The sequence below is a fragment of the Cyprinodon tularosa genome, unplaced genomic scaffold (assembly GCF_016077235.1).
Source record: "Cyprinodon tularosa strain WSP-4 unplaced genomic scaffold, ASM1607723v1 ctg98, whole genome shotgun sequence".
Taxonomy (NCBI): Eukaryota; Metazoa; Chordata; class Actinopteri; order Cyprinodontiformes; family Cyprinodontidae; genus Cyprinodon; species Cyprinodon tularosa.
In genome coordinates this window covers 3477551-3494225 of record NW_024039762.1, presented here as the reverse complement: position 1 = coordinate 3494225, position 16675 = coordinate 3477551, and the positions used below count along the sequence as shown (strand labels likewise).

At 36.0% G+C, this 16675-nt stretch overlaps 1 protein-coding gene across 3 annotated transcripts in view; it reads left to right on the top strand.

Moving 5' to 3' along the window:
* Window positions 1–16675, top strand: part of LOC119777104 (CUB and sushi domain-containing protein 3-like) — a 319759-nt gene that overhangs the window by 47146 nt on the left and 255938 nt on the right. For all 3 annotated transcript variants that reach the window (XM_038275900.1, XM_038275898.1, XM_038275899.1), the window contains exon 3: window positions 10238–10350. In XM_038275900.1, coding sequence (XP_038131828.1) covers window positions 10238–10350 — 113 coding nt within the window. The remainder of the gene's footprint in view (window positions 1–10237; window positions 10351–16675) is intronic.

Sequence of the window (16675 nt, the reverse complement as noted above, 5' to 3'; positions counted from 1 at the left end):
CATGGACACGCCTGCCCCCCTTCTAGCTCTGCACCTGTGTTACAGATGAAATGTAAGAACTTGATGTTCTTTGAAGACTGATTAGAATGCCTATGGACATGCTCAGTCATCCGGGTCATGGCAACCACAAGCAGTTTTTTTGAAGACTGAAAAAGTGGAGGAGCTCATTTCCAAGAAGTTATATAAGCCGTCCCGTTATGATTTAAAAGACCAATGACATAATCCATGCACAACAAAAGGTGCCAACAATCCAGAAGAACATAGGATAACTAATTGATTTCTTTCTGACTTGGAATATGAGCATGCTGCATCAGTACTCCAACTGGAGTTTGCTCTGGTGCAAGAAACAGAATTGACAAAGACATCTTGATAGATGCTGAAATGTCCTCAACAAACTGAAAGAAATTCCGGTTGCCTTCCAATTTAACGTTTGTTTGTGGTTGACTGATTTGAATGTTGTGGCGTTGTTTTATTTCTCCTATGAACATGTTGATTTTTGAAAACTGATTTGGGATTTTATGTAGCTTTACAAAAACAATAGATGTTAAATTATTCCTTGAAAAAAATTGTTTTTGTTGGATTTTTTTTGTCAATATCACATTGATGTAGAAAGTCTTGGTAAAAAAGCAAACTAAAAAAATAACTGAAACAAATTGATAAGGAGGAAAGACAATAAAACAGATTTCTGATGGATTGTAATTTATTAGTTTATTGTAATATTTGTTACTACAAGATATAAATAAAAAAAATGTGTTTTTCTTAAAGGTGGCTTATGAGTTGTGAACCAGCTAACTCGTGAAAGCAGGTCCTAAAGTTGAACTTAGGGCCGCTATTATCAACTGAATTGCTAGTTGTTTTTGACTCCATTCACAAACAGTCCAGACTTCAAGGCCAGTTAATTTTAATCTAAACATTTTACTCACGTTTGCAACACAGTTTCAAAATATTAATCAGTCATCACAAATGACTGTTGGGAATTTACTGAATACTCACAAATGCTGACTCTTAAAAAAATACACAGATCAGACAAGACATTTATTAGAACGAATATGAAACCACTGCAATTTGTCCAAAGTATAGCAAAGGATGCTTAAAACATTCACTGAAAGAGGCATTTTAGCTGACATCAAATTTTTTTAATAAAAACTAAAATCAGCCATGATTAGCAAATAATTTATTTGGCATCTACAGTAAAATCCTTTCTTTTTCTTTCCATTTCTTTCAAACCCATAGTCGTTGATATTTGGTGTTTTTGGTATTTTTCAGATAAACTGTATAATAAATAGTTGAGAAAAAGAGCCTTGTTTAAGCTGTTTTTCCTGCCCTGATCGGAAAACAAAAATGATGAATCCGTTTATAAAATGAACATCACCATGGTGGACCTGGATGGGCTGTTTACCCATTGATGTGTGTATTCTGTTTGCTCAGAGATGCCCCCCCCACCCATCCATCTGACATTGTAATGTGTCTACCTTTTGTGAAATCCTTCATGCCTGAGAATGTCTGGTTAAATCGCTCATTATTCTGTAGAAATTATCTGCACAGGATAGTGAAGTGGAAACAGTTTGGGTAATGATGTCTTTTATTTTACTGCTTCCTTACTGTGACTATGTTCTCATTATTGTAGCCTTTGCACTCTTTTTTTCTGTTTCAAAGACTGGCTTGTATAGAGTCATATGTTTATATAAACATTTTGCTTTTCCATTGTAATTTGGCAGCCAGTTCTTATTATCATGCAACTGTTTGGTAACAGTTGATTCTTTCATTGGTGTTCTTACAGTACATAGATGCATGAACCAGACTGACATCATGGATATAATAGAAAATGTAGGGAAAGAAAATATTGTAGCACTTAGGCAACTGTATTTTGCATTGTTATCCTCCAATTTTTCAAGGTTCTTGTAAAGATGCAATGTTTTATTTTATATATATATATATATATATATATATATATATATATATATATATATATATATATATATATATATATATATATATATATATCAGAGGCAATTTCTCTATTAAATATAGGAAGGCCAAACCTCTGCTGTAAATTAAGTAAGATTATTGGTAAATATGCATTGTGAAACTTAATAACTTTAGGCTTTAAGGCACATTAAATATGTGCTAAATTGCGCCTGATATCATGTTCTGCATTTATCAGCTGTTTAATCCGCTCTTCTGCTCTGGACTCTGCCTGTCAGCCTCTATGTGAAATGTGAAGTTTGAGGTTGGTCTATTGAGGTAAGCAGCAAGAAAGTAGAGCCCTGATGGGATAACAAGCCAAAATACGTCACTTCAAGAGAGGTTAAAAGTCTTGGAGTGTCTATGGATCAGGGGTGGATGGTGTAGTAGGAGGCTCAATGCTGATTGGCAAACATAGATAAGGATTTTTGACTGAGGGTGGCCAGACAATGAAAAGGCTACATCATAAGTCGGAAAATGGTGAATGGCCTGTACTTACAAAGCATTTTTTCAAGTCAGGATACTTGACCAAAGCGCTTTACACTACATTCAGTCATTCATCCATTCACACACTTATGGTGGCAAGCTACATTGTAGCCACAGCTGCCCTGGGGCTCACTGACAGAAGAGAGGCTTCCATACAGTGGCGCCACTGGGCCTTCTGACCACCATCAGTAGACAATGCCAGTAAAGTGTCTTGCTCAAGGACACAAAAACAATGAAAGCCAGATCAGGAGCTTGAACCATCAACCCTTTGGTTTCAGGGCAAACTCCTACATGCCACGACGCCACTATCGCCCCCAAAAACTGATCATGCCGTCAGAACAGTCATCTTGTTCAGAACTCTTGCCATGGTTTTTTTAATATATATAATATATTTTCAATGTTTTATGATCTTTTGGTGTGGAATGGTGAGCAGTTTTCAATATCTGATTTAAAAAAAAAATTATTTAGAATATATTTAGACAATGCAGGGACGTATTAAGCACTTTAAAAGGAAACTGAAATAAAAAGGATATATGCATTAGAACAATAATAATGCTACAATAAGGGGAAATAATGCTGGCATATTGTAAGGTCTATATATTTTCCCATGTTAGTTTTGATATTTCTTATTTTATTCTTAGGTTGAAGCTGTTAGTTTACTATTTCATTTAATAACAGATTAGCTTTCTTCAACTGATTGAAACTATAAACCAAAGGAAACCAGTCTCATTAAGCTGATTACTTGGTGAGGCCACCTAGTCTGTTTCTTCTCCCTTTTATCTGCTCTGAAGCTCAGAGATGACAGCATTGAGTTTGGTGAAATTCAAAAGTTCAAAGGAATAAGCCTAAAGGAGCCATAAACAAAAGGAATATAAAAAGTAAAACTCACAGATAATAAATGATGCCGTGAAATGAAAAACAAACAATGAGCTTTAGAGTTACAGAGCTAATACAACATTGAGCAAGAGACATATGGAGAAAGACAGACTCTGAGTTAGACAAATTGAGCTACATCATTTCCGTCTCCCTCTTCTGTTCCTCTATGGCAAACTCCTTCCCTGACACACTAATCAGGTGGCGGGAATGTCTGACAGCTGCCTTCAGGGCTGATGTAGTGTGTTCAGGTGGAAGCAAAGGCTGCATCTGTCCAGCCAATTATTGGCCCTCTGTTCCCAGACACATAAACTCATTCTTTTGCCACTGTTGTTGCTGTGATTCATAAACAGGGGACGCTGTAGTTGCTCAGGCAGCTGTTGTCTCTGAACCCGGATTGACATTTCTGGTGGATTTGGACACCAATACAGATGCATAACACCTGGTCTCTCTCTCTCTCCCTCTCTCTCTCCAAGTCACAGTGGTAGTGCTGTGAAATTCTATTCATGAGGCTGATTCATTTTCATTTTTGCATGATTTTGTCATAAGTACAATTTTACCTTTCAAGTTTATTGAGAAAATTACATTTCTTGACTTTGAAAACTGAAGCCTTTTCTGCCACCTCACAGTTTTGAGCATTTGGCGGCTTTTTATCATAACCATAAAAGGCTTTTAACTCAAGGCATGCGATTGTGACCTTGTATGACTTCTAATGCACCTGCTTTTATCACATGTCAAAGAAAAAAGTGTTACTACTTTCCTGGAAGGATCAAATGATCTGGCTCATTTTATATTTAAATCGAATTCTACTGGTTGAACATACCAATAATTTTAAGCTAATAAGATGCAGATCTACAGTAACACACAGTGGAATGTTTCTTATGTTTAACCTTTCTTATTGTGTGAAGGACTGCAGTTTTTTTCTTGTATGTTGAAAAATGTATTGCCTCTCGGTCAGAAAAGCTCTTTCTTTTGAAGGTTCCTAGAAAAATCTTGGTGGCTTGTCATTTCATATGTAACTCCAGGAAAGAAGCCTTTTCTGAAATCTAACTGTAAAATTGTGCCACTGCTGATAATGTTAGATTTCTACACCTTTACAAGTTCAAAAAGTGATTGTGAGAATAAGATTTTTCCAGCAATTTTTACATCTTCTACTCGTTGAGACCAGTCTCATATTATTCCAATTTTTCAGTGATACCTAGAGTTACCAGCATTGATAATTTTATTTTTTACATCTAGTTTGAATTGAAACCTGTCATGTTTCCAATGCCGTCTTTCTTTGGATCCTGGAAATATACAATTACAGTACAATCATCTGGTCTTTGGAAAAAGTATCAAATAAATAACAACTGACAAACAGATTCTAACGCTGCTTTTTTTTACAGGACCTTAAATATTGAACTGTCAAAAATATCACTAGACTATTGAAACACATTTTCCCAGATTAATTCAACACTTCTATTTTCAAAGAGTTTTTCACTGATAAATGGGATAATTTGAAGATATAGTGGAATATTTTAGCCAAATTTCAAAAATCCTCCACTTCTGGACATGCTGTACCCGCTCCAGAGAGGGAATGCCTATTAAACGCGTGCGATAGGATGCATGAGCCCATTTCTCCTCATGCATGCTCTGTTTAAAAGTTGCTGTTTCACTGCCTCTGCTGCTCACTCATAAAAGGTTACTTTCCAAAAGTAGATTTGCAATATTTCCCCTATGTCAGACTCACCACCTGTAAGGGAAAATGGGGATGAGCACGTAGGATGGCCTTACGTATACATCACCAGAATGCTTTATAATTAGGAGGAACACTTATTTTAAAGATCCACCCGAAAAAAGAACACACTCCACTATACCTTTAAGTCATTTAATCCATAACTGGAAACAAAGGATAATTTCTGTTTTGCATATTCATTAACTGAATATTGTGACAATTGGGGGCTGGACATTGACACACTTTGTTGCACCAATTGAAACAAGAAGGTCCGAGTTTCAATTCCCGGAACTGAAGTCTTACTGCATGGGGTTTGCATGTTTTCCCTGTTCATGCATCTGTTCTCTTCAGGTATTCTGGTTTCTTCTCTTGGTTGACTAGCGTCTCTAAATCAGTGTGTTTTTGTACCTGGTGGTATTTATCTGCTCTGCATTGGACTGGTGACCTGTCCAGGGTGTATCCACCAGCCCCCTGTCACCCTGACAGAAGAGAAACAGCTGAAGATGAATGGATATTCATTAAATGCTTATATTAGGAGCACATTGATTTTATAATTTTTTTAAAAGATTTTAAGAATTTCTGGTTTAGGATTGAGGCTCACAACGCAGTTCGAGCTTTTCTTTCTTTCAAAATAAAGACAACCAGTGACAAATATAGCTTGTACGTTATGGGGCAGTGGATGTGTACTTCTGGTTGTACATTTATTTTAAGATTTGTAGTAACATTTTAACTCCAAAGGATGAAAAAGAGCATCTGAGTAAGTGGTCAATAAATCCTAATTTCAAGCATTTAAACAAACCTGTAACAACAATTATGTCACAAGATTATCCAGCTCCCTTAAACTAATGTACTACTTTCTTTATTTGACAGTGGAAAAAAGCATTTGCTGTTTAATTTGACCTCCTCTAGGTTCAGATAAGGCTCTGATTTGGTTATACCTTTTGTATCTTACACCAAGGTGTAGTGTAAACTTGTGGATGATGTCAAGATCCAATTATCTTAGGTTAGAAAAGACAGCCGGCCGATAGGTGTTTAACTGTTTATGACATTTTCCATTTATTCACCTCATGCTCTTGTTGCCAAAGCAACAGGCTGAAGTTAGGATGACATCACAGAGATATTTTTTGTTTTGTAAGAAACACAGATCACAGGACTGGACAAGGTATATGACAAATCCAAACCAATTGGATTAGGCATTAGAAAAATCTCAGTATGTTTTAAATTTCAGTGTGTTTCAGGAAATTTACAAGTTCTTGATTGCATAAACAAACTTTTGTAGGATTTTTTTCTAAACATTTGTTTTATATGTTTATTAACAAGCCTAAAATGTATGTTTGGACTTTAATATATTTTCTTTACTTCCTGTATTATGTTTTAGATTGACCAGCTTTATTTTTTTTAATCCTTATTTTGTTCTTACCTATTAACTCCTAGCGGAAAGATTTATCCTTCCTTTCTGGGACTGTTTAGATTTTGGATCCTGAAGAGCTCTGATCTTGGTAATATTGGTTGATATTTGTTAATTTACTGTATGTTGCTGTCACACTGCATCTTTTCTACCCTGTACTTCCTGTTCCGCATCTCATGTTGCCATAGCAGCAAACCTTTTTCCTCTCCTACACATTTTTAGCCTTACTTTCAGTCCTGCATAGATAATAAATAGAGAGCTACTTTTAGATTTTAATTACAAGCTCATTAGTTGGGCATAGGTATATCCCTGTATTTTACCTATTGCAGGTGGGGCCTTTTTTGTCTCCTGTCTCCACTGTGCTCAGGCTGGTTTGGATCATGGACAGCAATGTGAGCATGCTCTCTACAGCCACTGATTGTTCTGTTCTGTTTTTCTCAGACAGTAATTAGTACCCCCCCAATGGTCCCCTCTTCAAACTTTTGGAAAGGGGGTTATTTTAAAAACTTCCAAGCTCGACATCAGTCTGTTATTTCTTTGAAAACACATTACTTAAACTTGGAAAAGTACTGTGGATTCCTCCTACTCTTTTACCCCCTGCAGATATACCATTAGGTTGTTCCTAAAGACCGGCTGACGGCTCTCTGGTACATGACAAGCCTTTCATCATTTTTTAGTTCTGAACCAAGGTCACAGCAAACTTATATGTTGGCTTCTGACTTTATTTAATGTTTTTCTATGGAGTTCAAATTCCTAAAGGAATGTGGGGAGTAAGATTACAATGCTTAAGCTTTTAATTAATAATAGGTTCTAACCAGGAATTAATCAAGTGCAGTTTATTGGCCAATAATTAATTTTTAAAAAGCCACACCTACTAATTCTATTTTGGCTGATATGGATTTTTATTTTATAGCTGACCCTAAGCACGTTTCTATTAACCATCAAACTGCAGAAATTGTAATTATGGAGATAAATTTGCGAAATGAATGATGACTGAATAAAAAGTAATTTATTTCAGACAATTTTGACAAACAACAATAAATGAATCAACCAAATGCACACAAAATAGACTGGTTAACATCAAATCAAAAACCAATTTCCAAACTAACTAAATTCACATGAATAGAAGCAAAACCATCCATCAAATAAACCTGTCGGTATAGACAGCAGGGAACTGAATGGATTAATGAAAATTCTCATAAAAGGGGTATGAAGAGGTAAAACTTACTTATCATACCCCCTCTCCCTCTAATAGCACTTAAAGTAGAGTAACATACCTTTTCCTTTATATTGTAAATGCTACAGTAACTCTAGAATTGTTAAAGGTATCATGGAGGATTTTTTAAAAGACTCTCCCTCTCCACTTAAAAAAAAAAATAAAATATGTGTGCAAGAGCTTGCACAAGCCCATTTCTGCTAATGTAGACCCTGTACAAAATATGTGGTTGTCAAAGCTCATACAAGCGTACTGTGTAGCTTACAGCAGGGACAATATAGTAGACTTTATAGCAAACTCAGTTAACTGACCTTTCGGACAGATGATCACTGCTTTTTGCTCCGTTGGTCACGTAATTCCTCCTCCCTACGGTGCCTGCACCATCTTTGTTATTAGTTGGCGCTGTCGGGTAGCGACAGCCTATGGCGACAGTGCGCCGCTGAGACAGTAAATCTCAGAATGCTTTCCACGCAAAGCATTCTGGGTTATATCTGCTTCTTCTGAGGCCTTTCTTTTCTTCTCACACACTTCGTAGAGACTTTTTCTCTTACGACTCTCTGCAATTTTCAGAAAAGAAAAAGAAAGGTGAGCTTCAATGACTGGCTGAAACCGTAGCTCACCATGCACAGAAAAAGAGAGCTAACAGGGCGAACACATAGTCGGTCTTACATAAACATATCACCAGAATGATTGACAATGAGGAGGACCACTTATTTAGATGATGCACCTGGAAATAAAAGATCATCCTCTATACCTTTAAGCAGCTGTGAATCTTCCAAAACATTGTCAAGAAGGATAAAAAGTGACCAGAAGAAATTGTGTCCTACTCTCCTTCTCTGTGGTTTATTGTTTAACAAGTAACAACAAGGACTTGTCTCGTAGACCACCTGCTTGCTTTCATTTTTAATTTAAACCAATGCTCCTTTTAAACTGAGTACAATGGTCTTTTGAGTAATAATGCGTCTTACAAGGTCACACTTAAGTTATATTTCCTGCCTTTAAAATTGCATCCCTGTTACTGCCGATGGTTTCTGGACATGCTGTAAGTACCTGCAAAAAAGGGTAATTATTTACTGCACAGTTCACAGTACTATAATTGGAAACTCTATTGAAGCTGTAAATACAGCCCTCGCCCCTCTGCTGTCACTGCAAGGGTTCCTTTTTTCAAAGTTTGGCCAGCCGCACACATTATTTACCTGGCTTACTGTCAAGTCGAGATTCAGTTTTAAATGGCTTCAAAACTACCAAGAAGAAGTAACAGGAGCGTGAGGCAACTACTGCACAGAGGTTTTAGTTGATGTCCTGCTTCCTGGCTCACTGCAGTGAAAGGTCGATAGAACATCGCCAACTGCTGCTGAGGAATGGTCAGCTACACATCTCTTTTACGACGTCATGAAAGTAAATGGATTTGTTTGGATCTGCACCTAATTTGAAATGCAGCAATGAATCAGCCTGTTACAATGTAGCTGTGAGCTCCGAAGTACCTTCTACAATAGGGAGGGATCCCACTTGGGTTTTGATAGAATAGTAACCTAATCTATTATTGATGAGTACACTCTTTCTCTGTTACTTTTTGTTTGTTATTAGATCCAACAGTGTTTGTAGATTTTTCTTTTAGGATAGCTTATTAGTTATATGTAGATTGTTGGTTTTTGAAGTAGCTAATAGGATACATGGGCTTTGCTTTTCAAGCTTTCAAACATGTTGCTATTCATATTTTTTAAAGGCAAGAAATACATTTGCTCACAAAAATGTGAGAATTGTTTCCTGCATTTGAAACCAACCAACTCATACTTATTTCAACCACCTTTTCAGCAATGACAACTGTAAATCATTTAGAGTAGATATGTATCTGTGTCCTTTTTGCTAAATAACTTAAATTTAGTCAGATTGGATATAGTGGGTCTAAGCAGATGAGTCTTGAAGTCTTGTTACAAGGTGTCTTTGGATGTAGGTCCTGTCTTTTATGTTTTGATCTTAGTAGTTTAGCTATAATTTAGTTTGAATATTTGGTGTTTTATTTCCTACTTGTAGATAAAGCTATACCTGGTATTTATCTCCAAACATCTTCACAGCAGCACTGACTGGCTTCCCTGTAACTGCTGAAGGAAAGCCTCCTTAGAGCATGATACTGACGCTGCCATGTTTCAGGACTACTGGAGTGATGCATTAAGAGTGAGGTTTATCATTTGTGAATAAAACATTGAATCCTTTATCCTTCTCCTTTCACTTAACAATTAAACTCTATTTTTGGTTTGTCTTGTGTTATCACATGGATTCCCATTTGTATGGCTAAGTTAAGAAGGTATGGAAACTGCAAAGCACTATTCATTTGACATTTTACATAATCCCAAGGATCTTAAATTGTTCTGACTTAGCATGTAGGTTTCTTCTAAATGAAAACATTTAACTTTTCATTCTGTAAAATGCTCTATGGAGTGTTATGTGATTTATTGGATTCTCTAACACCGCATAGGCATATACTACAGTTACGTCGATATATTGACAGGCAGCATGTTTACAATGTGACTGAACTAAAATAGTTAAAACTGAGATCCCTTTCTTTTATCTGCAGGTTAACAGGATTCACCATCCCTCCTCCTGTTACAAGTTCTGACTCGGTTTTTTCCTTGAGGCTTACCAGTGACTTTGCAGTAAGCGCTCATGGATTTAAGGCAGCTTATGAAGGTAAGAACATCATCATTTCTTTTCTTTGACTCCTACCTAGCCTTTTACATTCAATAGACTACTCCTTATACATGGGCCCCCATTTATAGGATAAATCCATCAACATGGGGAATAGAGACCACTTATTCCAGAGAGAGAAAGGTGTGATCACACTTAATTTATCTGATTTTCTCTGGGACCTCACTCTTAAATTACAGAACACTTAGCCACTTGAATTAGGCAAATCCTTCTCCTATTTTCTAAATCAACATCTCTTCCCCCTAAAATGTCTTGCTACCCTAGAGGTGCATCTAATATTGCAAAGCAGGTGGTAGAGGGAATTAGTTTAACTAATTGATGTACCAAAATATCTTTGTAAAAATAAAGCCGTTTGTTGTGGAGGAATTCCTACAAATGAATCATCCCTTTGTGATCACAGACCTCTGGATCTGGTGTAATAGTTTGCTTTTCTGTTGTTTTTCAAGTCCTGTTTGTCTTCTTGTTTTTTCTCTCATTCCAACTTTGCTATATCTCCCTCCTTCTTACCCTTTTCATTTCTTTTCAAACTTAATGTTCTGGTAACTTTTTTCTTCGCAAACAGCTTGAACCTTTAGTCTCGTTTCGATCAACCTCCCTACCTCTCTTTACTACATTCTTCTTTGCAAACCTGCCCCAGAGTTTGCCACTTTAACCTTCATCCCAGCCATCTACCCTATTACAAAATGTCTGTCCTTTGAATTCTTTCCATCTGTCTCTTTTCACTTATGGATTATTTTCTGTCTAAAAAACTAATCTGAAAGGCTGAAAACAGTAAAACTCAAGTTTAAAAATGTATTCTGTGGTAATTCATTTATGTTATTGTGTTGTTGGTTGAAATTAAAATAGAAGCAAGGTCGTCCTTTGATATGTAGCTTTACTGTAAATACAGTCTTTAGAAAATGATTGGCTGAGTCAAAGGGATGCACCTGTAGGCTGGAGCAGGAGCATGTGAGGCAGTTAAGATAGCCTTCCTGTTGAATTTACACCTAGGCTTTATCCCTCTGAAATTGAGGGAATCAGATCAATGCTTGAACGAAAGCTCTATCATGCAGTGCAGTGCTTATCTTTTTTTCAGGATATCACTCATTTTTAAATTGCCTAGTGTGGCAGCATATCATCCTGATCGGAGCATAAATTCCTGCAAGTCCCATGCCTCTTTAAAATGATGTTTAAGTCACATCAGTTATGTGGTTTATACTTTAAACTCAGAATAGAACACTATAATGATAAGTTGCTTCATGAGTTAGAAACTCATATATGTGCATATCATTAAGGTTAGGACAGCCCATTCTAGAAGCTTATGTCTTTATGATTAGAACACCCTTGATGTGTTTAGGATCATTGTTCTCAGGCAGTACCTAATGTTACAATATTAAATAAAGGAGTTGTTAGTACAAGGTGAATTGCTGACCTAAATTCTATTGAAAATGTATGAGATTTTCCTAAAAAGGTAATGAACGAATTTCTAATATAAAGTGTGGTCAAATTTCCATCTGAAATTACAGCAGACATGGGTTGGTTGCTGTAAAAATAATGTACAGTATAGAATCCCTGCAACTTGCTTTTGGGCGTTTCCTTTAATATGGGGAAGGGTTAATGCTTGTAGTGAGATCTTTTGGAATCGTACAAGATTAAAAATCCAAATAAAATAAAATCAAAGTAATAATGATAAAAATGATTCTTATATCAAAACAGTGGCGAAGTGTTTTGTAGTGCATTATATTTTGTGATCGATTTATTGTTTATTTAAGTGTTTAAAAAAATGCATTAAGCAATAAAAAAAAATATATAGAATTAATAGTTAAAATTCAACCCATATAAATCATTTTTTAAAGAGTTTTAAAAGCTGACATTGATCAGTCTTCAAATGCTAAGTAGCAGAGTAGCCCTAACAATAATCTTGCTGTGGAAAGAAAGAGGTCAATAGCAAATCTAAAGCCGGGCATACACTGTAAAATGTTTTGCCCTCTTCAGGCAAATTTTCCAGTGGTGCGTACATTTTTTTCAGTTGGGCCGAGTTTCAGCCATATCTTGCGTCCTGCATCATGTATAAAGGGGGTAACGAGGGGCTATCAGCCTTCCACGACCACCTCCCAATCTGGAATCGTAAGGTCAGGAGAAAATCAAACATGTTTGAAATTCAGTCAGCCATTGTGAGGTGTTTTTGGACAAATCCTGCGGCTGAAGCAGAGCTACGAGCATCTATGAGCCGATTTACCAGAACCTCGAACACTGCGCATGTGCAAACAAGAGAGTTCTTCTTCTTCTTCTTCCAGATTGACGAGTCTGACCAGCACCATCTCTCGGCGCTGAGTCAGACGGGTGGTTTTTAGACATGCATTGTGAGCAGGTAGATCACATCAAAGCATCTGGCCACACAGTGTACATACATTACATTGTGAGCTATGAACTTTTAAACCCTGCGATTTCATCATACAATTTGAGTATGTGTACACTGCAAAAACAATCCAGAAATAGGTAAAAAATGGCTTAAATTAAGTATATTTAGCCTTAATTTGAGCAGGTAAATAAGATGATTTGCCAATGGAATTAGTATTTTCACTCTTAAAATAAGATAGTTAGATAATATTTACTTGAAATAAGACGATAAAATAGTTTTTTCTTATTTTAAAAGGAAATTGTCTTGTTCCATTGGCAAAGTGTCTTACTTATCTCCTCAAATCAAGGAAAAACACACTTATTTTAAGAAAAAATAACTTATTGAGATTTATATTTTTTGCAGTGTAGCTTTTGGAGGACCCAAATGCAGAGATGAGGGAGGCAGAGATGAGTTCTTGTCGGTTACATGTCTAAAAGTGGCAACTGAAGCAAAAATCTAAAATAACAAATACAGACCACCAAAAATCTGGGAGACATCCAGGAAAATACAAATGAGGAGCCAGGAAAAAACGAGAAACCAGCAGTGACTGAACATGAGGCGTATAAATGGGAGACTTAACAAAGAACAGGCTAATCAGCAGATTGGGAGCAGGTGTGGACAGAGGAATCTAGATGGGAGCTTGGGGAAAAAAAACTGACACAACCTCTTGTGTCAAGAAATACCTAAGAACTCAAATACAATCAAAAGTAACTAGAATAACATAAAATGGAAATGAAACCAATAAAACTAGAATACACAGAATGACATCAAGTATAACTGAAAACTTAAAAAGAAAACTTAAACACAACAAAAAAGTCCAGTCATGACAAACAGCATAGTGTGAAACCATTAATCGATCTATTAACTAAAAATAACATCTTAAAATCATCTCTGAACATCAATTCAAAATTCAAGACTTTGAGTAACATATTTGTTCTGGTGAGGACACCAGCTGCTGTATTTTGACCTTGTTAGAAAGTTGAGGGGTTTTTGTGGAAGCAATACATTGGGAGAAATATCCAGCATTTAATTTTGTTTTTTTACTATTTTATTCATTTTTTTTGTTATTTATCATAAAATAATTGGAACTCTGATTAGATCCTTTCCATTTTTGCTTGGCCTGCCAAAGTGTCCAAATAAATCATAAAACCTGAAATTGATTCAGACATTTACTGTTTACTATGTCTGTACCTACAGTTTTGACTGACACTAAACATATCAGGAATTTTCAGATTCCTTTTCATGTATTTTACAGTATAACATTGACATGGCTCAACACCAGAGTATCCACAGTGTTGCTTTGACTTTTATATTACCCCAATGGGTTTTAATACAAGTTATGGAAAGGGAGAGAGAGATTTTTTTCATTGTTTGCAATAAGCAATTACTCCTTCTTGTGTAACTAGCTTAAGAAAATATAAAGGATTGTAAGTGAGCATGTTGGACGTCTTTAAGTTAATAATTTAAATACAGAAAAATGGCCGAACCACATCCATAAAGTATTTGCTATTTGCAATACAGACCCTCTCACTGCCTAAGCCGTTTTTGTTAATGTTAAAGTTCTTAGGTTCGTCTTTCACATGACTATGGATGTGCTGCTCTTTCTTATGACAAAAAACTGTGAGGCGCTTTAAGGGTGTTAGAGATGATTCAATCTTGACCAGAATTGGATTTTAATCTTTCCTCTACAAGGACGCAATGAAGGACACATTCAGACTGAATCTAATTTCTCAATTGGTTAGTCGATGAATTGAGCTATTCTGTGAAATGTTTTAGTGATAAGAACGTACCTTTGAAACTTTTTTGCTCGTTTAGAGAACAGTGATGGCTGCAGTGATGCTTATAGGATTCAGTTGCTTTACTTAAGTGTTGAGCCTTTTATGGAATGCAGCCTGGCAACGGAGGCTAGTGCTAAGATATTTGTATATATCTGACAAATTCTCCATACAGCATGGACTTGACCTTTGGTGATGCTGGTATATATTTGTAATGTAAGCATTGCAGGAACAAACCTTCTAAGATTGAACCTGTCGATTTTTAAGACATCTGACCCATAAAATGTGAAATCATCTTTGTTGCCTAAATCAAATTGTTTGTGTCACTGCAGATTGTCCGTTGAGCCAGAAAAGTGTTTGTCTGCATGTAGGAGCATGTGTTGTTTACCAGCTGCTTTGCAGTAAGATCTTACACAGCTTCAGTCAAAACTCTTTTTTTTTCCTCCCCACCTGCATGAAAACGTCTGCTCATCTTAGCAACCAGTGAAGCATCTAGCTGGGAAGTCAGTCTACACAGGCAGCTCCTGTGGGAAAAGTGTGCGCACAACACTGCGACTCCGTCAAACTTCCATCTTCTTCAAAGGGCTACAGAGTCATTAGATATACTGCTGAAATAAATAGCTCACCCCAGAGAAATCTCAAACTGAAATTCCTTATTCACTAGTTCACATAACTCACTCCTTGCTACTGTTATTCAGAATAAGACGAGCCAGACCCACTTCTATTGTTTGAGCGTTTAAGTTGTGTGTTTTATTAAATCCTGAAGCCATTTAATCATTTTCACTTTCTGGAGTGTTTGTGTTTGAAAAAGCTAAACATGATGATGAATTTATCATCAGTTTTTTATGTATTCCCCAAAAGAAATTTAGGTTGGTTACAATATGATGCAGTGCCAGATTGATGTTTCGTTTGTTTTAGGAAAACCTCAGTTTTGACATTAAATTTTAGCTTTAGGTTAAGTTTTTTTAATATGGAACTATCCTTCTTTGTTTCCAAGCTGCTGTTCTTCCAGGATTCATTTAGACTGATCTTTAATTTGGGGACTTATTGTTATCAATATTTTTATCGAAATGTTTGAAATTAAGTGCTCATTGTTATCCATGGTCCTATTTTCCCTGAAATGCAACACTAAGTTATGCTGCGTGCGTTTAGACCAAATCTTACTGATGACCTTCTCTGACACTGTCTATATGTTCTATGTATGTTTTACCAGCACCATGATAGGAGACCGTGTCATGACCCAATGTCAGAGCTGTGGCTACAATTTAATAAGTTCTTGTCTGATTGTCTTCAATATACAGTTTTATTAAATGCTCCACACTGTTGGTAAAAATGTTGCCCCAAATGATAAAGTTCCCACTTTGTCTTAAATAATAAGGAGTTTATCTTCATGCGATCCTCAACTTTTATTTTATTTTCCTCTAATCATGGTGATTACAGAAGATGTAGAGTTACAATATCGGTGTAGCCAGTGGAGGAAAGTTTATGTGATGCATATTTCCTCAATCTTTGTTTGACATCCTGTTCCTCAGAGTAACAAAACAAAAGTAGACCAATTTTTGTTTAGCATTGGGAAAACATAGACAATTAAATCCTTTAAAGGTTACTATGACCACATAAATTATTCATAACATACTTGTTTTTCCCTCAAAATATCTTTGCCTTTTTATCGTGTTTTAATTTAGCCCTTTGCAATCTCCTGAAACACCTGGCAGCTAAAACTAGAGCTCCCTTTAAGCACAAAGTTCGCAGGAGGAAATCTTTAGTGTGAGTCGTAAAATAAGTTCTGAGATTTTTTTGTATGGTCTCAGAATGTTTGAACACCTTTTGTTCAGCATTTTAACTGCATTAGACAATAATAAAAAAATAAAATAAAAACAGGCTCCATTCTAGACGTTACACAAAACTATGTCACAGTTTATAATCAGCTTATGGGAGAGATTTTAACAGTGAATTACTTACTCAGCTTTTGAATTATTTTTTTTTTTAGTGGAAACAATTCTGTAATCATTTATCATATTTTTTTCTTTTATAGGTTCTTGAGTCAAACACTGAGTTCCATCTTTTTAAAGATATATAGGGCTGTTCATTTTGTCCACTGATGAAACACCAGGTACACATATAGGTTTAATGTGGTGCTTTATCTGTCAAT